This window comes from Lingula anatina, chromosome 1 (assembly GCF_051362555.1).
Source record: "Lingula anatina isolate TDL-2025a chromosome 1, LinAna3.0, whole genome shotgun sequence".
NCBI lineage: Eukaryota > Metazoa > Brachiopoda > Lingulata > Lingulida > Lingulidae > Lingula > Lingula anatina.
Window position 1 is genome coordinate 37,537,314 of NC_141767.1, and position 18,902 is coordinate 37,556,215.

The 18,902-nt window shown below is 37.9% G+C and overlaps 2 protein-coding genes and 1 long non-coding RNA gene across 4 annotated transcripts; 1 reads left to right on the top strand and 2 right to left on the bottom strand.

The window, feature by feature from the left end:
- Positions 1–1,383: 1,383 nt before the first annotated feature.
- LOC106164699 (sodium-coupled monocarboxylate transporter 1) lies at positions 1,384–8,718 on the top strand. Of its 2 annotated transcripts, none has more exons than XM_087001659.1 (15): positions 1,384–1,731; positions 2,026–2,091; positions 2,357–2,408; positions 2,699–2,766; positions 3,031–3,185; positions 3,596–3,736; positions 4,019–4,148; positions 4,525–4,613; positions 4,951–5,066; positions 5,249–5,316; positions 5,690–5,776; positions 5,946–6,151; positions 6,385–6,485; positions 7,138–7,256; positions 7,824–8,718. In XM_087001659.1, the coding sequence occupies exons 1-15, from the start codon at positions 1,384–1,386 to the stop codon at positions 7,902–7,904; spliced, it is 1,827 nt and encodes a 608-aa protein (XP_086857785.1). In that variant the 3' UTR covers positions 7,905–8,718. The 2 variants fall into 2 exon arrangements, with proteins under 2 accessions (XP_086857785.1, XP_086857786.1); XM_087001660.1 differs by having other exon boundaries at positions 5,946–6,145.
- LOC106164700 (uncharacterized) lies at positions 1,567–9,506 on the bottom strand. Its single transcript, XR_015332041.1, has 3 exons — positions 8,922–9,506; positions 2,370–2,461; positions 1,567–1,736 (listed from the first exon to the last, which is right to left on the bottom strand). It is a non-coding gene; the product is annotated as an uncharacterized LOC106164700 (long non-coding RNA).
- Positions 9,507–15,268: 5,762 nt separating this feature from the next.
- LOC147764324 (uncharacterized) lies at positions 15,269–17,022 on the bottom strand. The gene has a single exon (XM_087010154.1). It carries the CDS (start codon positions 17,020–17,022, stop codon positions 15,526–15,528), a length of 1,497 nt encoding a protein of 498 aa, XP_086866280.1. The 3' UTR covers positions 15,269–15,525.
- Positions 17,023–18,902: the final 1,880 nt, after the last annotated feature.

The window sequence follows — 18,902 nt, forward strand, 5'->3', positions numbered from 1 at the left end:
TTAAGGCTCTATTCCCATAGATTTTAGAACGATCTATCCCCGCGGGGAGTCTCACTAGATTACTTTCAGATAATCCGACTTAAATGTCCGTCCCGCCTACTACAAGCTGTAAGGGGGTAATTAACTTTCGTGTCCGCCCGGCTGACAGCTATTTAGCGTGAACCCCCAGGGAGTTAGGTCGATCTTAAGTAGGTCGATCTAATCTATGGAAATGGGGTGTAAGGGTTAAAACTGTAATTTACGTTGCAAAACATATTCGATCCAACAGGAAATCCCTGAACACAGAACACAGATGACTCTTCATTTGTTATGCACAGTACATTTTCTTTTTTATCAAGAAAAAATAAGATTTGTTGCGAAAATCCAGAAAAGAATACCTTTAATTTGTCGTTTGGAACCTGGACAAATAAAACGTTTTATTAGTACAAGTTTGGAGGATGTAACGTGCTACATTGTACAATACAATACAAAATACAATACAATAGAAATGAATACAAAAAGGTACAATTCGGGTACAATGTTGCTATTGAACGACAGAAAATGAAGAAAATGAAAGATATGTCTATGATACTACGTTATCCTGTAAATGAGATAAACTTCTAGCTATCTTTCAGTGGTAGTATTTATTCCCTATCGGTGCTTGTGTCAGTTCTTATGAAAAGAGCCCTTGATTTCCATTTTCAAGGTTATCGCAAATGGCATATTTTTAAGTGCCAAGATTTGATATTCCATATAATATATGCGGCAGTAACATTATGGGTAATATCTGCCTATGGGGATATTACTTTTATACCTTAAAATATGTGATGCTATTTCCAAATTCCCGAGAATGAATGGGGTGGACCATCATAATTAATTGTTCGCTTGTTTGTTTGTTTATTTATTTTTTATCTCCATGACACATGTAACGTCTTTACGCATGTGTATGTATCTTTGTAAATGTCCAAAGTGTTTGGCTTCTTTTTAAATGGCTTGCAACACTTTTTGTCACTTCTGATTGGAAATTAGCGCATAAAGATTTGCTTCTAGTCATGTTGTACGATCGTTAAATTATCTTCACTACCAATGGCAATATGCTAATTGGTTGATATGAAACTAGAAATTAATTGCTTAACCTTAACTATAGGTGAGATTTGAAATAATTAAATCAGTTTCAAAAACTTGCTTTAAAATCTAATTTGAAGTGGAAGCAATTCCCAGCATTGCATGTCCCGATAATGAGTACCTTCTCAAACACAAATTCCTTGATTTTGAAAGTGATAACTTATATTGCATAGGTATCGTAGTTTAACCGAAAGTATGATGTCAATTTGTTTGTTTTTTTTTTCTGTCTTTCATTCTTTTCTCAAAGTTGGGACTTTTATGTAACATTAGATGTGAACCATGCCCCAGGCACAAGTAAACCAGTTCGGCGCCGTGGACTATGTCGTCTTCGGTAGTACTCTCGTGGTCTCGGCGGGCATTGGCATTTTCTCAGCGCTGACGGGAGGCCACCAAAGAACGACATCAGAATTTTTAATGGCAGACAGAAAGATGGGTCCCATTCCAGCAGCCTTGTCGTTATTGGCCAGCTTCATCTCGGCCATAACTTTGCTAGGGACGCCTAAAGAAATCTACGTGTATGGTACAGAGTATCTGTGGATGGCGCTCAGTTACTTTCCGGCTATTGCTGTTGCAGCGCATGTGTATCTTCCTATCTTCTTTCGGCTCCAGGTGACCAGCGCACATGAGGTGAGCTATAATTTGTAGATGAGGAAATAATTGTTAAATTATTGTTTATATATATATATATATATATATATATATAAAAACGCACACAGAATATTTCAGATTATTTAGTGTCTTTGTTAAATATCATCATTTTCAATGTCCTTCTTCATAATATTTTTATCATGAAATAAGCAAAAATAATAATAATAATAATAATAATAATAATAATAATAATAACATTATAGATGTCTCAGCATTAAAGTGAATTATCTGTTGCTCTGTAAGCTCTATTATGAATATCAATATAACTTTTAGTACTTGGAAAGGCGGTTTAACAAAGCGGTTCGAGTCGCCGGATCACTTACTTTTAGCTTGCAGATTGTGAGTAAAAAGAAATCGCAATTTTGTTTTAAAATAATAATGAAATATTATGGAATTAATAAAGTATTGAGTATCGAAAGTTAAAATGATAGATTCTGAATATAATATCAAACACTAGTTTTAAATAGTATTTTCTGTAAAAGAAAAGTTTCTGTAAGCATCCTGTCTATTTTGTCTGAAAATTGTCGAAAAAAAAAAAAAAAAAAAAAAAAAAAAAAAAAAAAAAAAAACAGAATAATAACAAAGGCGAAATGCAATATTCCAGATCCTGTACTTACCCATCGTGTTGTATGCGCCTTCCTTAGCATTAGAACAAGGTGGGATGATATTTCTCAAGTCCAGAATTTAGAAAACCTTTATGATGATGTCTCTGTTATAAAAATGTAATGATGTTTACTAAGAAATACGTGAAAATATAAAAATTGAAATGCAATAAGCAACCTGGCAAGAAATAATTAAAGAAAAAACTTACAAATAAAGGTAATTCATGGTTAACTGAACTTTGATAACTAATTTAAATTTGATATCTGAATATAATACAGGATAGTACTGTTAATAATTATATTATATATATACAGTAATATGTTACTGTATTGTTTTTATACAGTAACCGGATTAAACAAATGGATCGCCGTTGCCACTGTGGGAGTTGTCTGCATTTTCTACACAAGCATAGTAAGTAGGCCTAAGTTTCATTGTTCACCGACGCAGTAAAGTCAATAGCTTAATAATTTAAGACAACACCCGTTTTTTTAATTCGTAAAACGAAAAGATCGTCAGTCATTCCCCCCTCAAACCTATCATCACCCCCTCCCTACCAATACACACACGCACGCACGCACGCACGCACACACACACACACACACACAGAGCGAGATAGCGAGCGAGAGAGAGAGAAAGAAAGAGAGGAAAAATATTGACCATTACTCCACTATTCAGGGTGGCATCAAAGCCGTGATGTGGACCGACACCTTCCAAATAGGTGTTATGTTCGCCGGTCTGCTGGCAGTGCTGATCCAGGGGTCTCTTACCCTGGGAGGATATGAAAACGCCTGGGTAGCCAGCCTCGGGACGAACAGAATTAACTTCCTGGAGTAAGTCAGTCAAATTAAACTCAAATCAAATCATGTGAACATAGTAGCATTGAACAAAAAACAACAACCAAAAATATTATAAATCCTATAGTGGGGGTTACTCTTCTTTTCTGTGACAAATCTGACGAGTAGCTGACAAATATTTGAACCTGTGAAAATAGCATAAGCGTATATCGGGATGCTATTGTTAAGAGTAATCTGTTTACTTTTAGGTAAACAACGTTTGAAAATGTGATATATATTTCGGATCACTAAAATCTTTAGCTACATTTGATATGTTATAATGATAATAAAACGATGATAAATTAAGCAAACTATATTTTTATCATTTTTCACAAGTCACGTGAACGTTTTGTAAAAAAAAAATAAACTCGTAGAGAAATGACACCAAGAAAATTTGCCCTTTTTAGTTTCGACCCCGATCCCCGAGAGCGCCACACATTTTGGACCTGTATATTCGGCGGGTTCTTCACCTGGCTCACTGTCTACGCCTGTAACCAAGCTCAGATCCAGAGAGCACTCACAGTGACCGACCTCAGGGGGGCACAGATGTCAGCTTGCTTAGATAATCTATTTAATATATTATTTTTTAACACATGAATAACATGATAAATATAAATTGTATGTCAATTAATAGCGTGATAAATATAAATAACGTGTCAACGAAAGTCAGCGAGAGGTCATTGGGAAAAAAAGAAAGAAAACACCCATTGGGGGTATGCTAGTCTTACTGAAAATATATTACCTGATTTCAAAATAGAGCAAAATTGGCCAAATCAAATAAGTATTTATCGAATTTTATTTAGTAAATATGATCTGCTTTGTCTCTCTAGTGCATACTGGGTCAACGCGCCTGGTCTAGCCAGCATCATCATTCTTAGTGCTATGTCTGGGATACTCATCTTCGCACACTACTTTGATTGTGATCCTATGAACAACGGGGACATTAATGAACTAGATCAGGTAAGAAAAAGCCAAAACGGGGACATTAGCAAACTAGCTAAATCAGGTTAAAAATAGAAAAGTTAAAACGGGGACATAAACAAATGACACAGGCAAGAGATACAATGAATATTCCTGGCAAGATTGCTACGTGATATGTATACACCAAGGCTCAGAGTGCTAGTGGTAGCTTCTCTCTCCCCAACATGTAGGGCCTACAGGTGCTTTTCCATTAGGTATGCTGAAATAATATTGTGAGTGTCCGGGAACTCAAGGTGACCATACGTAACTAATGAATTAATTTGAGCTTATTGCACACATAAAACAACTGATATTTTCCGAGCTTGTGTTATTTTAAGACGTGCAATATTGTTAAAACATGCAATTTCTACTTCAGCTTCTGCCTCTGTTTGTAATGGATAAGTTTGCCAAAATACCTGGTCTACCTGGCCTGTTCACGGCCTGTCTGTTTAGTGGGGCGCTCAGGTAAAATGCCACGACAATAAATGTGTTGATGTCAAAGTAATCAACGTGTTTTCTACCTATGAGGCAGGATATTCCGCCTCTCCATGAAAGACATTTGATTTCTTATAATTACACGAACGATGAAAAACCTATTTCTCCGAATCAGTTTCTTGTGCAAGTTTTATTAACGATGCAGTGTATTTCATGTTTACTTTTTAGCATCCCTTTGTTTTGTCACAAAAAGCGGGTGCAATGAAGAAAATAAAAAGAACATCTAAGATTTTATTTCTTAAAAAATTATTCTATTATCACATTGCTCGATCTATGTTTATAGAAATAAATTTAAAATCTTTTTCAGTACAATATCTACAGGACTGAACAGCCTGGCAACTGTTTTCACGGTAGATATATTTGAGCAGTTTTGCTGTAAAAAGATACCCGACAGCAAAGCCACTATTGTATCTAAAGTTCTCTGTAAGTTTTCTGCTTTTCATATCTTTTATATATATAAATACAAGCATGTCTTTGCCCGGAAAGGCGGAATATGTTCCAAGAAATGGGATTGGTGTAAATCATAATTAACACATTTCACAAGTCATTTCAGTTTCAATTGACTTCTATATGATATATTACGATATATTATCATTTATTACCAGCGGTAACCTTTGGCTGTATCATGATCGGCATGACCTATATAGCGTCACTACTTGGAGGCGTTTTGCAGGTATTGGCCAGTTGGTCCACAAGATCGGTTAAAATAAAATTCGTTGTCGAAATATCCTATCTTACTATCAACGCAAGAAATGTCTGTCTTTTAAGAGTACTTAAAACTATAATCAACTAGACAGATCAGTGCATACACTAAAAGAACTACTGTTGCAGACGACCAGTTTTTTTCACCAAAACAATATTATGGAATTTTTAAGCTTAAAGATTTGAAATGTCCATGATATTGCCAATGCCTTATTCTGTTATATCGCTCCAGTTTTAAAAGTTCGTCACGTCATCACTTTCAACGTTATGTAATAACTGTCTGTAAACTGAAGTGGTACAACGTAATAAATGGAATAGGAAATTCCCTATGCTCTATCATTTAGGCCTTCATTGCTTTGTTCGGCATGGTTGGAGGGCCTCAACTCGGACTCTTCTCTCTTGGAATATTTTTCCCCTGGGCAAACTGGAAGGTAGGAGAAACGGTCTATTATACGTACGGTTCTCTGTCTGTCGTAGCTCTTTGGATATGTGGATTTAATTTCCTTGCTGCAATTTTGTATAAAACACGAGGGTAATAGATGTGATTCATTTGTAGTCAATATATATTTTTTTTATTTTGACACAACTTTATTCTGTCAGGGCGCCATATCGGGCCTCATCTCAGGTCTGTTGCTGACGTTCTGGATCGGTGTTGGCGCCCAAGTCTACAAACCAATTCTCTGGACAGCCCCAGTGTCCACTGCTGGCTGTATTGCCGCCAATGCGACCAACTTGACCTTGACCGACAATTTCACAGACATAATGGCCAATTTGTCCACTACACCAGTCACACAATTAGAGTACGCGTAAGTTTAGTCCCAAAAGAAATTTCCGTTTCTATTTAAGTGGCTGATAAATGATAAAACGTGATTATTTTCCAAGCGACTTAATCCAGCCTTGAAAGTATCCCTGATGTTTTGTGAAGTGATGCTCTAGCAAATACGGTTATCTTCTTTGATCAAACGCACGTTGTGAAATTTCAAGTATATAAATATTGGGACTTCAAACTATGAATTTAGAGTAATCATACTATTTTCAGGCCGCCACTGGGAGGTTGGTATAATATATCCTACTTATGGTACGCAGGATTTGCCGTGCTGGTGGTTCTTGTTGTCGGGTTAACGGTCAGCGCAGTTACAGGTACTTACATGTACTTCACTTAAATAAAAGGGGCAATTTAACAGCTTTATTCGATAGCTTTATGTTTAAGAAACATTCTGTATCTTTTAATAACGTCCCTCAGACAAATTTATAAACCAGACTTAAGCCCAGTACCATACCTGTGTAGAGAACCCACAGCTGCAATCTGAAAAGTAATTTGTCTGCTGTTTTGATTAAGGGCAGCCTCAATTTATTATTTTTACTACTTCTTATTTTTTTTATTTTTTATCTTCTTTACATTATAATTACTTTTTGAGTTGATATTTAAATGTAAATTAAATCTGACGCGAAAGCAGAGACTTTTGACTTGTTAGGCAAAACCAATGATCAAATAACCCCGAGGACAACTGCCAGTGTAAAATACCCCTTTAATAACATGTTTATAATAGGCTGCAACGACTTAAAGCAGAGCAAAATGTCTTTCGATTTTAAAGAGAAAGTTAAAAATTAATTAATGGTCTTTTGGAACCCATGTGTCATAACATTGAATGTAAAAACGTCAAATGAAAACAGTGCTATCTAATTTTAAGGACAGATGCATTCTTTTCAATATCATAACGATAAAATGAAGATATAAGCATATCAAATGTAAAATTTACTTAGCTATTGTAATAAGGTAATTGGGTTTTAGGTTTCACGGATCCAATGACCTTGGATCATCACTTGATCTCTCCCATATTTGACGTGATGTGTTGCTGCTGTCCACTGGCATGTCGTGAATGTCTTCGCTGCGGGCTTCCTCATGACCCGGTGAGTTACATGTCCATGTCAGCTACTAGTGGCGTTTATTTTTGAAGAATAGTTTCAATACTCGCTGGGAATCTAAACATATTGCAAAAAAAAAAAAATCTCGTTTGTGCTACGAATTTTGACATACTTTTCATTGTGTCATCAAATATATTTTTCATTGACCCATGACTGTAGATTTACATTGGTAATCAGTAATGGTAAATAATGAAAGTGATACCTGATGACAGAGAATATTGAGAAATTTAGATTTTAGAGAAATTCTTAGCGTTAGGGTAACATCTGTCTCCCTATGAATATGGTATTTCTTACAGTTAAGGCTTTTGCACACTGAATGACTTAACACCCTTTCACAATTTCTCAACAAGATCGTTTCCGGCTATAAATAGCTGAGTTGTGACGAACTCTGCAAGTAATGCTCCGTTTAAAAATCTATTATTTGATAACCAGGCTATTAAGTTGACTATCTCTCAAAACATACCGGATACCAGATAAAAACACAATGTGAAAAGACTTTTTTAATAGCAAAGTTGGATATTATCATTGTTTTTCCACTTTTGTCTATTTAAGGCGCAGTTCCATTACTTCTGTGTGTGCAAGAACGTGGAAAAGGCAGACACTCAGGACGGAGTTGTCACTACAGAAATATAGGATCTTTATTTCTCAAATAAATCGAAATTGTTTGGTGAAAGCTTAGACTGATAGCTGACTATAGTCAGTATATACTGTATAAAGTCTATAAAGGAGACTTAGTCACATTGGCATAAGGGCGGGAACACTGCTTAATGTTACTTTTCTTACGGTAGTTGGCTAAATTACGATGGTGAGCGGAGGTATGTGTCACAAAAGAAATAAAATGTAAAGTTTATTTTAACCTTTATACCGAAATTTTGATCTATTTTGACTTCAATATATATTGGTAGTAGACCAATGAAATGAAATATTGTTAATGTTTCAGATCACTATTTACCACTGCAGTGAATCTTTGTAAACTGAGGTAGACAAAATTTTGGGTCTTAGACTGCATTCCCACAGATTTAGATCGATCCATCTGGATCGACCTAACTCCCTGGGGGTTCACGCTAAATTGCTGTCAGCCGAGCGCATACGGAAGTTAATTACCCCCTTACAGCTTTTAGTAGGCGGGGACAGACATTTAAGCCGGCTAAGCTGACAGTAATCTAGTGAGAATCCCCACGGGGATAGGTTGATCTAAAATCTGTGGGAATGCAGTCTTAAAGTTATTTACGACAAGCCAACACTGTTCCCGTTACCACTTACTCTTAGACTCTAGGTCGTCACTGATCGCTTACTGCAGTTTTTTCTTCATGATCAAACACTTCTAACTTTTAAATCACTTATTACTGATAACTATTGTACTCCCTGTTAATACTTTTCCTTACTATAGGTACTTTTAGTGTTCGAAATAGCTCGGTTATTCCAAATGTCAGTTTACATGAGGTTAACGAATAACCTTTTTTAAAACATTGGAGGATAGGAGTGGTGAGGCGGCCGCGCTTGATTTGGTAAATTGTTATCATACTATATATATCTGTGCATTCCTTTATGGTAAACTGATAGTAATGATGGCATAAGGTGGGTTGTATGTGAAACGCCACTACTATTAATATTTAATTATTATTTGTTTGTATTATAAATGGTACTTACCCATTCTCGGCTCTGGTGTCAAGGGGTTGAGTGGTGGGAGGCGTTTTCGTAGGCTTACCGACCAACTTCTCTTTCACTTGACTGATTCTCAAATGTCGTCTCGCTGGCCGTAGCTCAAATGGACACTGGTCAGTACTCGGTTCATGTGTTCACTCGGGCGCTATCGCGTAAGATTAGTGGACCGTAGATGACCTTAAGGGTCACATGGGCACAGCTGTTCCCGCGATTGCATAACATGGCTCTTCTAGCACTTGTGCGTACGCGATTCACATCTACTAGTAACTGGGTATGCGCGGCCACCTCAGATCCTCCTTTCCTCCCAATAAATTTATTATTTTGAAATAATAATCTTATTACTTACTATTATTTAAACATATGACTGCTGTGTTTTACTTGGTATGATTTAGTTACATGTAAATGTCTCACTGTGATAAGTCAAATTCAAACCAGAAAACACCTGAACCCTAAATCCCGTTAAACGCCCAATACGTACTTCCTTATACAGACCGGGACGAAAAATTCTAAAAAAGAGCCTTCCAACGATATGCAACTCATTGCATAATACCTTTCTATTTAGGCTAAAATCACAATTAACTTTTTTTCGTTAATTAATTACGCCATGGAAAAATTATGGACAGATTTGCTCTTTGCACAATTAAAGATAGTCACTACATTATTTCCCGTTTCAAAATCTACTCAAAACATTTACATATTTTTAACATGGCATTTCAAAAAAAAAAAAAAAAAAAAAAAAATGTTTGCATAGTCTAGATACATACAAGTGGGACATGAAAGTATGTGACATTAACCACACCACAATATCTGGGTTCATCGGTCGTGGTTGGAATCAATCAGTCATTATTGTTTAGAACAGATATACCTGATATATTTAGAGTTCATATGCAACCAAATCGCAATTTACAGTTCACGTGGAAAAAATAAAATTAGCCCATTATCTCACATTCAGTATAACGAGACAACAAAGGAAAGATATGATTACACTATTGCTATCGCTCCTACTGGACTTGCTGGGCGGAGTGGTGGGCGGCGGTACCTTTGTTGTGCTGCTACTGAGCATCGTTGTGGTAACGTTGTTGCTTGGCGTTGTGGTAAGGTTGCCGTTTGGCGTCGTGGTCACGTTTCTGCTTGGCGTCGTGGTCACGTTGCCGCTCGGTGTCGTGGTCAAGTTTCTGCTCGATGTCGTGGGAATTTTAGTGCTTGGCGTTGTGGTAACGCGCGTGGTTGTTGAGGTAACAATTTCGCTTGTAGTTGTGGTAATAATACTGCTCGTTGTTGTAACGTTGTTGTTGGACGTTGATGTTGTGTTTTCCCTGGATGAAGTAGTGTCAGTTGGTGCCATGGTAGTGACGGTTTTTGTTGAAGCTGTCGTTAAATTTCCCGGCGACACCGTAGTAACGATTGGTCCATTACAGTCCATATAAAGTAACCTATTTGCCGTTCCTTCTTTGTGTCTGATGTCAATTATGCCTTTAGTCGCATAAGAAAGCAGCCACTCTTTTATCTCGGAGGGATGCATTTTTTGGGTAAGATTCGTCAGATAGCGCGCGATTACACCACTTACGAAAGCTGCACTGTTCGATGTGCCGTTTTTAAGACCGGGACCATTGAGACCGATGCCCCAAATGTGCTCTCCAGGTGCAAGAATGTCTACGGCGCTGCCATAATTTGATCCGACGTAATGAGACATGTACCACAGCCTGTCTTTTCTGTCCGTTGCCCCAACTCTTATGGTGTTATTCCTTGACGGAGAGTGATGACTTGCGTCCGCAAACTCGTTCCCGGCGGGAACTACCACAGGGATATTTAGGTCCACTATGGCTTTAACAGCGCTTTCCAGCACTGCGGAGTGTTTTGGAAGAGTCGCGCCAAGATTGATGACAGATTTGACAGTCGAGTTGGTGCCAGCAGAGCGGTTTTTGTGGTGTTCTGAAACCCACGCCAGCCCAGCTAAAACGTCGTCTAATTTCACAGAGTGAAAGTTAGCATCCCCTACTTTGACAGCCACTAGCGTGGCAGATTTGGCGACTCCGAATGTTTTAGACCCAATGATGCTGGCAGAACGGGTACCATGGCCATTAAGGTCTTTTTCTCTGTTAAGCGATTCGTAGGAAACGTCGGCTCCCCATATTGCTCTCACACCAAACTCCGGGTTTACGACATCAATGCCAGTATCGACAACGTAAACGTAAACGCCCTTGCCAGCGTCTGTTTCGTATTTATAGGTGACGTCGTTTGTCCCCCTTTTGCGGATATTTATTCGGGATAGGCCCCACAAATCTCCGCTTTTTTTTTCTGTATTCTCAGCCTCGCACAGGGCGCAAAGCACCATCCAGGTGTTTGGCTCTACAAGCTCGACTTCGGGCCGGTTGCGTAACTGCAACACTACCTTCTCGTCTGAGTGTTCAAAGGAAAAACCAACAAAATTCTTCTCACCAATAAGATAAGTATGGCGAATTTTGTGATCCGCAGAATCGTTGAGCACGAGAGCTTTCATTCTGTCCAAAACTTCCACAGGGTTGGTAAGATTCTTGGTGTTTAAAACGACAATATGCTCTTCACGAATGTCTCTCCTAACTCGACTGCCGCTGGCCAACACCGCGGTACTCAAAGCAATTGCTACAGCAAACCACACCCAAATCCTCATTCTGTTGATAAAAAAGGAAAGACTCTTTTTAATCAAGAATACGTCCATTATTGGTGAACAATTATCAGTTTCAAGCAAAAAAGCGCATGTTATTTTGTCATAGTGCTGTTATCAAGATTCATAGTGAGAGACTGATAAAGGGACGAGATGCATACATGCACAAACCCCTTCTAAGTGGAGGGAGTCTCTGCTATTATCTTGGGATTCGTCTTTTAAGTAACTGAGGAAATCCATACAAGGTAAATACTTTTAAGTATTAAAATTTATTAAAGTTAAAATTCGCATTAAACTAGCTTCGGATATGGTACCTTTCTAATGTACGGTAGATTGGGAAAGGCACCACCTCATACTGTTCATTAATCTAATGGTTCCATAAAGTTAAAGGACAGATAATTTCATAAAACAGTTATTGAGCAAAACAATATCGAAAATTTATCTCATGAATTGTCAAGTTCAAACGAAACTGAACTTTGTACGAGGACTTGTTGATCAACATTTAGTAAGAAATTTTCATAAGGGCAAAATATATCTAACTACATATAATTCAAAGTTTAATTCACAACTTTCATCGAATATTCCAAGTTTTTAGTGCACACATTACATAATGGTGACGGGAATGAAAATGAAGTATATTAGAGAGAAAGGTAATACTTACCTGTATCGTCACTCCAAACAGAAAATAGTTACTGAAAACGCAATGCCCGTTAAGTGACTGCGGATTGATATCAAACCCGGAGTTCGAGATTTCAGTTTTATATATTTATAGCTATCCATCCTAATCAACTGATTCATGATGTAAGTATTGAACTATCATAACTGTCATACGGTCAGTGTCGCACCTAAAATCCTCACGTGCTCCTGTCAGACACCAATGAATCACGCAGTTTAAATTCAGGTACCACATTGCATTGCAGACCATAGCTTTCCCGCCCTCACATTTCCAGTAACGTTAAAGATGGGGGACCGATCACGCACGCCTTGTGTCTCTCCCTCTATAGAATTGGATAATGAATAAATGTAAAGAGACCTCCAATAAACAGAAAATAAAATGCATGGTATAATTGGCGCAACAGGGAAACAAGGGTCGATACTGGAGCTTTTAAGTGTGACTTTATATATATATATATATATATATATATATATATATATATATATATATATATATATAAGACGTTGTTTTATGCTTTTGGACCCCATGTAATCTAAACCAAGCTTGTTTTATTTGCACAAAAATTTAATTATTCTCTTTTTTCTCTATGAAAGACGTGTCTTCTCAGATTTGGCAGGGTGCCATGTTACAAATACATTGTTTAATTTGCGGAAAGCTTCAATGAGGTCTTCGAAATCAAATGATGCAGCACCATCCAGGGCCTGATAGGCTCAATAAACGCAGGGAATGACAAACAAAATTCAAAATACAAATAGAAGTATATTTAATATCAGAATAGATACCTTGTGCACAGATATGTCACAAGTCTTTACAAGGTAACGCAGTGCTCTACAAAAGACATCACAACACTTTTACAAAAAACAATATTAAAAAGCATTAGGCATCACTAATCAACAAGGAGAATTTCATGGTATATTGTATTCCCAGGAAGTAAAGAATATCATATTAAATCACAGATGAATAATAATAATAATACTAATAAATATTGAAGAATATTAAGATGAATACATTTCAGATTGTCAGTAGTCTGCAAGGAAAACGAGTACAAAACTTCAAGAATAAGAATTCACCCATATATAATGGTGATAGGCAATTGTAACTACATAAGTCGAAAAAAGTATTTAAAAAACTAGTTGCTTTTTCTGTGATAGCAATTCAGCTAAGCAGCTTCAGCCATGTTTGACAAACCATAATTTGGTAATGGGACAAGAATATTTTTTTATGTTTTACACGTTCCCTTAAATAGATAAGTTCTGTTTAAGAAATATGAATAACACATAGAAAATACACAAATACTAATGTTTGTGCTTAATGTCATAAAAAATAGGATGCCATCATTTATTGTCATGAAATTATTCCAAACTAAATTAGCATGTTCACAGGCATATGTGAGGGAGGGAGGGGGGGAGGAGAGAGAGAGAGGCAGCACCCTTTTTTCAAGTACAACTGTTTTTTCACCAGTATTCTCTCAAAAGGTACAAAAGTTGAACTGTGAGGCCCAAAGAGCCATGTTTTATATAAACTATTTATTATTGGGGGAAAGAGAACCATGAAAATGACAGAGTGACACTTAAGGGGCCCTTCACATTGTCCTGAGTATGCCTGTGGAATTAGCTCCACATTTCTAATTATTTCTCACTGCTCTTATCTCCAATAAAGCAACAAATACACATTTTAACATTCAGCATGTTGTGCAAAATTGTCATCAACCTCTCAAGTAATTTTCCTCTAAATTTTCTAAATGGAAAGAAAAATCCCAGTCAAATGGCACCTGAGAACTAAAATCCATCAATCAATAATCTCAGATGAAGAAATGACACAATTAACAAGAAAAAATTACAAACTTATAAAAACATAGGACATTCTACTATATATAATACAGACATGTATTCATATCAAACAAACAAAACACAATGCTTTTAAAGTGAAAACAGACATCCCCTAATGAAATCCCATAAAATCCAACACAACTTGGGCCAATGGCGTGATATTCAAATGCCAAACTAACAATAGAATGAAAAGACTTGTCACGAATTGCACCAGTCTTACTGCACTGATAAAGCTTACACTACAAGAGTGGACTAGATTTTTCCCTTCATTTTCCTTCAATTTTCAATCTCTCACCATGAACTTGGATTGCCTTAGATCTTAAATACCCGTGAATGAGTAACAATGCACCAACTATCACAGTGAGCAAGTTTTGACATAATATTCTATTAGGGTACTAAGCTTTAGCACACAACACAACATGCTTTTGTAATTCCCCTATCTTTACCTGTGGCACAGCCAAGCAGGTTGATATGCTGTAGATTTAATATTTCTCATCTAATATGTGTCAGAAATACACAACTCATAATATGAAGAAACAATAAATGCAATATAAATCAAGGTGATTAAACACGAGTCTAACAACTTCAATTCTTAACCATACCTCCTTTCCTTGAAAGAGAAATATTATGTCTGACTCAGTTTTCTCAAAGGAAAAATTTCTCAATTGTTGTAAAACTGGTGAATAAATGACAAGCTGTTCCCGCGATTGCATAACATGGCTCTTCTAGCACTTGTGCGTACGCGATTCACATCTACTAGTAACTGGGTATGCGCGGCCACCTCAGATCCTCCTTTCCTCCCAATAAATTTATTATTTTGAAATAATAATCTTATTACTTACTATTATTTAAACATATGACTGCTGTGTTTTACTTGGTATGATTTAGTTACATGTAAATGTCTCACTGTGATAAGTCAAATTCAAACCAGAAAACAACTGAACCCTAAATCCCTTTAAACGCCCAATACTTAGTTCCTTATACAGACCGGGACGAAAAATTCTAAAAAAGAGCCTTCCAACGATATGCAACTCATTGCATAATACCTTTCTATTTTGGTAAAAATCACAATAGGTCAATTAACCTTTTTTTTTCGTAAATTAATAACGGAAAAGTTTTGCCCAAATAATGAACAGATTTGCTCTTTGCACAATTAAAGATAGCCACTTCATTATTTCCCGTTTCAAAATCTACTCAAAACATCTATATATTTTTAACATGGCATTTCAAATAAAAAAAAAAAAATTCGTATAGTATAGATACATACAAGTGGGACATGAAAGTATGTGACATTAACCACACCACAATATCTGGGTTCATCGGTCGTGGTTGGTATCAATCAGTCATTATTGATTAGAACAGATATGACGATATATTTAGAGTTCATAAGCAACCAAATCGCCATTTACAGTCCACGTGAAAAAAATTAAAATTAGCTCATTATCTCACATTCAGTATAACGAGACAACAAAGGAAAGATAAGATTGCACTATTGCTGTCGCTCCTACTGGACTTGCTTGGCGGAGTGGTGGGAGGCGGCACCTTCGTTGTGCTGCTACTGAGCATCGTTGTGGTTACGTTGCCGTTTGGCGTTGTGGTCACGTTGCTGTTTGGCGTCGTGGTCATGTTTCTGCTTGGCGTCGCAGTGGTCATGTTCCTGCTTGGCGTCGTTGTCATGTTTCTGCTTGGCGTCGTGGTCACGTTGCCGCTTGGTGTCGTGGTCACGTTGCCACTTGGTGTCGTGGTCACGTTTCTGCTTGGCGTCGTGGTCACGTTGCCGCTTGGTGTCGTGGTCATGTTTCTGCTTGGTGTCGTGGTCATGTTTCTGGTTGGTGTCGTGGTCACGTTGCCGCTTGGTGTCGTGGTCACGTTTCTGCTTGGTGTCGTGGTCACGTTGCCGCTTGGTGTTGTGGTCATGTTTCTGCTTGGTGTCGTGGTCACGTTGCCGCTTGGTGTCGTGGTCAAGTTTCTGGTTGTTGTCTTGGGAATATTTGTGCTTGGCGTTGTGATAACGTGCGTGGTTGTTGAGGTAGCAATTTCGCTTGTAGTTGTGGTAATAATACTGCTCGTTGTTGTAACGTTGTTGCTGGACGTTGATGTTGTGTTTTCACTGGATGAAGTAGTGTCAGTTGGTGCCATGGTAGTGACGGTTTTTGTTGAAACTGTTGTTAAATTTCCCGGCGACACCGTAGTAACGATTGGTCCATTACAGTCCATATAAAGTAACTTATTTGCCGTTCCTTCTTTGTCCCTGATGTCAATTATACCTTTAGTCGCATAAAAAAGTAACCACTGTTTTATCTCGGAAGGATGCATTTCTTGGGTCAGATTCGTCAGATAGCGCGCGATTACACCACTTACGAAAGCCGCACTGTTCGATGTCCCGTTTTTTAGATCGGGACCATTGAGACCGATGCCCCAGATGTTCTCTCCAGGTGCAAGAATATCGACGGCGCTGCCATAATTTGATCCGACGTAATGAGACATGTACCACAGCCTGTCTTTTCTGTCCGTTGCCCCTACTCTTATGGTGTTATTCCTTGACGGAGAGTGATGACTTGCGTCGGCAAACTCGTTCCCGGCGGCAACTACCACAGGAATATTTAGGTCCACTACGGCCTTAACAGCGCTTTCCAGCGCTGGGGAGTGTTTTGCAAGAGTCGCGCCAAGATTGATGACAGATTTGATAGTCGAGTTGGTGCCAGCAGAGCGGTTTTTGTGGTGTTCTGATACCCACGCCAGCCCAGCTAAGACGTCGTCGTTTTTCACAAAGCGAAAGTGGTCATTAGCGTCCCCTACTTTGACGGCTACTAATGTGGCAGATTTGGCGACTCCGAATGTTTTGGACCCAATGATGCTGGCAGAACGGGTACCATGGCCATTAAGGTCTTTTTCTCTGTTAAGGCCGGTGATAGGGTTAACTACGCTTAAAATCATGTTTTTGAGTTTTTTGTGTGTTTATATTAATCAAAAAAGTATCTAACGTTGGATGTAATAATTTTTATGAATTTGCATTGTAAAATGTGTCTTTTGATGAGTTTTTCAACCGGCACGTGCCCCAGTCAGGCTGACAACTAAGCCACGCCTCTGTTACTAAGGGCCGTTGCCATGAGGGGGTCGGAGCACAGTTAATGAGTTATAAGCCGATTACATGTGCGGTAATAGGTCAAAAGTCTTACATCAGCTTAGCAGCGAAGAAGTCTAGCTAGTACACTATGGGGAAGAGAAAAGTTCGTGTTAAAAGTCCATTTCCAGAGGAAAGAAAGAAAATTTTGAAAGAGAGTAGGGCCTATGCGTGGCGGTTGGGGAAACCCGGCCCTATTTGTTCAGTCGGATGACTGATTTCTGTATACCTAATAAATGGGTGAAAGAGTTAATCGAATCGTTTTAAATTAATTGACAAATGAAAGAAAAATCGATAAATAAATAAATAAAAAGGCTAAAAAGGATACTTTTAGCCTAGCTCTTAATTTTTGCGATATATATCGGCGAGCGTATCTGCGACACGTTACGAAACCGGAACGATTGTTGGTCGCCGTTTGCAAAAGGTAAATCTAATGTTGACAGAATAAAATTTTATTCTCCAAGATATGATATCATGGAGCTTGAGAGACACGCGAAAAATTGTGATGTGAATGGCCAAACGAGAGAAATCCAAGCAAGGGTTGACAGCATGATTAAAACAATAAAAATAAAAACGCATGTTAGCGGCTTTGCATTTTGCGATGTTTGGAGAAAAACAATTTCAAAATCACTGATCAAGCGTGAAGAAAGAGTTCAAAATGTATCCAAAAATGAAAATCACAGAAAGACACCGAGAATAGTCAAGACTAGCAGGTAAAACGCAAATAGGGTCCAAGTGTCATGTGTGTAAAAATAAAATATTTATTCAAAAGCCTTCTCTCAGCCACTTTTACCGCTGAATCTTGTGCAGCTGAGCGTCTCCCCTTTATCTTAGCTGGCATTTTGAGAGATACCGCTCTGAAGTAATCACTGGATTTTTCCGTTGATCTGACGATTACCAAGTGCCGTGCAAAATAATCCTGCAGCGTTACCCGTCAAAAAACTCGTATTAACACAAGTGACGGCCACTTGCTCTCGACAGACAGTTTTATCTGATCACTTTGCCGATAACAGAAAAGGAATCTCTCTGGTAAAATTACTCGATTGCCGAGGAAGAACCATTGAAACGTTCAAATGCAACTTCACACCTCTTAATTGCGGTTAAACGTAATCGCCTTTGTTAGCGCTTCCTTCTACATATCCTTGACACCCTACTGGGCATCACTAGGCTAGGCCCTCTCCAGAGCTGTCAATCAAAATGGCGGCACGCTTACAGGCCTAACGAGTGGTCGGAAAATGTAACAAAAGCACGATTTTCTGCCCTTTCAAAGCACCCAAACAAAATATTTTTAGATGGCAATAAGCAATGGTTCTATCTGATCGTATAACCGATAACAGGTAAATTTGCCAGCTAAGCATTTGACTAATAATCCCTGTTAACCAACCTGTGAACGTTTTTGGCTGTTTTAACAGCTTTCTATTTTGACGAGATAAGTGAATCGCTGCCAAGTATATCTCACTATCTGAGCAACCGATCGTTACAAAAGTTGCACCTATTGTTGTTAGGAATGTGGACTACAGCATGATATCAGGGGTTTAAGAGGAAATTGTTTGTTTGAAAGTTATCGCCTTTTGAAGTGAATAACCCATTGAAATATGGGCTGATTTAACGTAAAAGATGATAAAATCAAAAGTAGATAGTTTAAGACAATTCCCTGGTACCCCGCTGTAGTGCTTTCACCCAGCTTTATGAG

What these genes read in the sequence shown, in the direction of transcription:
- LOC106164699 (XM_087001659.1), top strand. Translation starts at nt 1,384, where the DNA reads ATGCCCCAGGCACAAGTAAACCAGTTCGGCGCCGTGGACTATGTCGTC. An exon ending in AACAGAATTAACTTCCTGGA is followed by an intron (nt 3,186 to 3,595) that starts GTAAGTCAGTCA and finishes TGCCCTTTTTAG; the next exon opens with TTTCGACCCCGATCCCCGAG. An exon ending in GTCACACAATTAGAGTACGC is followed by an intron (nt 6,152 to 6,384) that starts GTAAGTTTAGTC and finishes TACTATTTTCAG; the next exon opens with GCCGCCACTGGGAGGTTGGT.
- LOC147764324 (XM_087010154.1), bottom strand. Translation starts at nt 17,022, where the DNA reads ATGATTTTAAGCGTAGTTAACCCTATCACCGGCCTTAACAGAGAAAAA.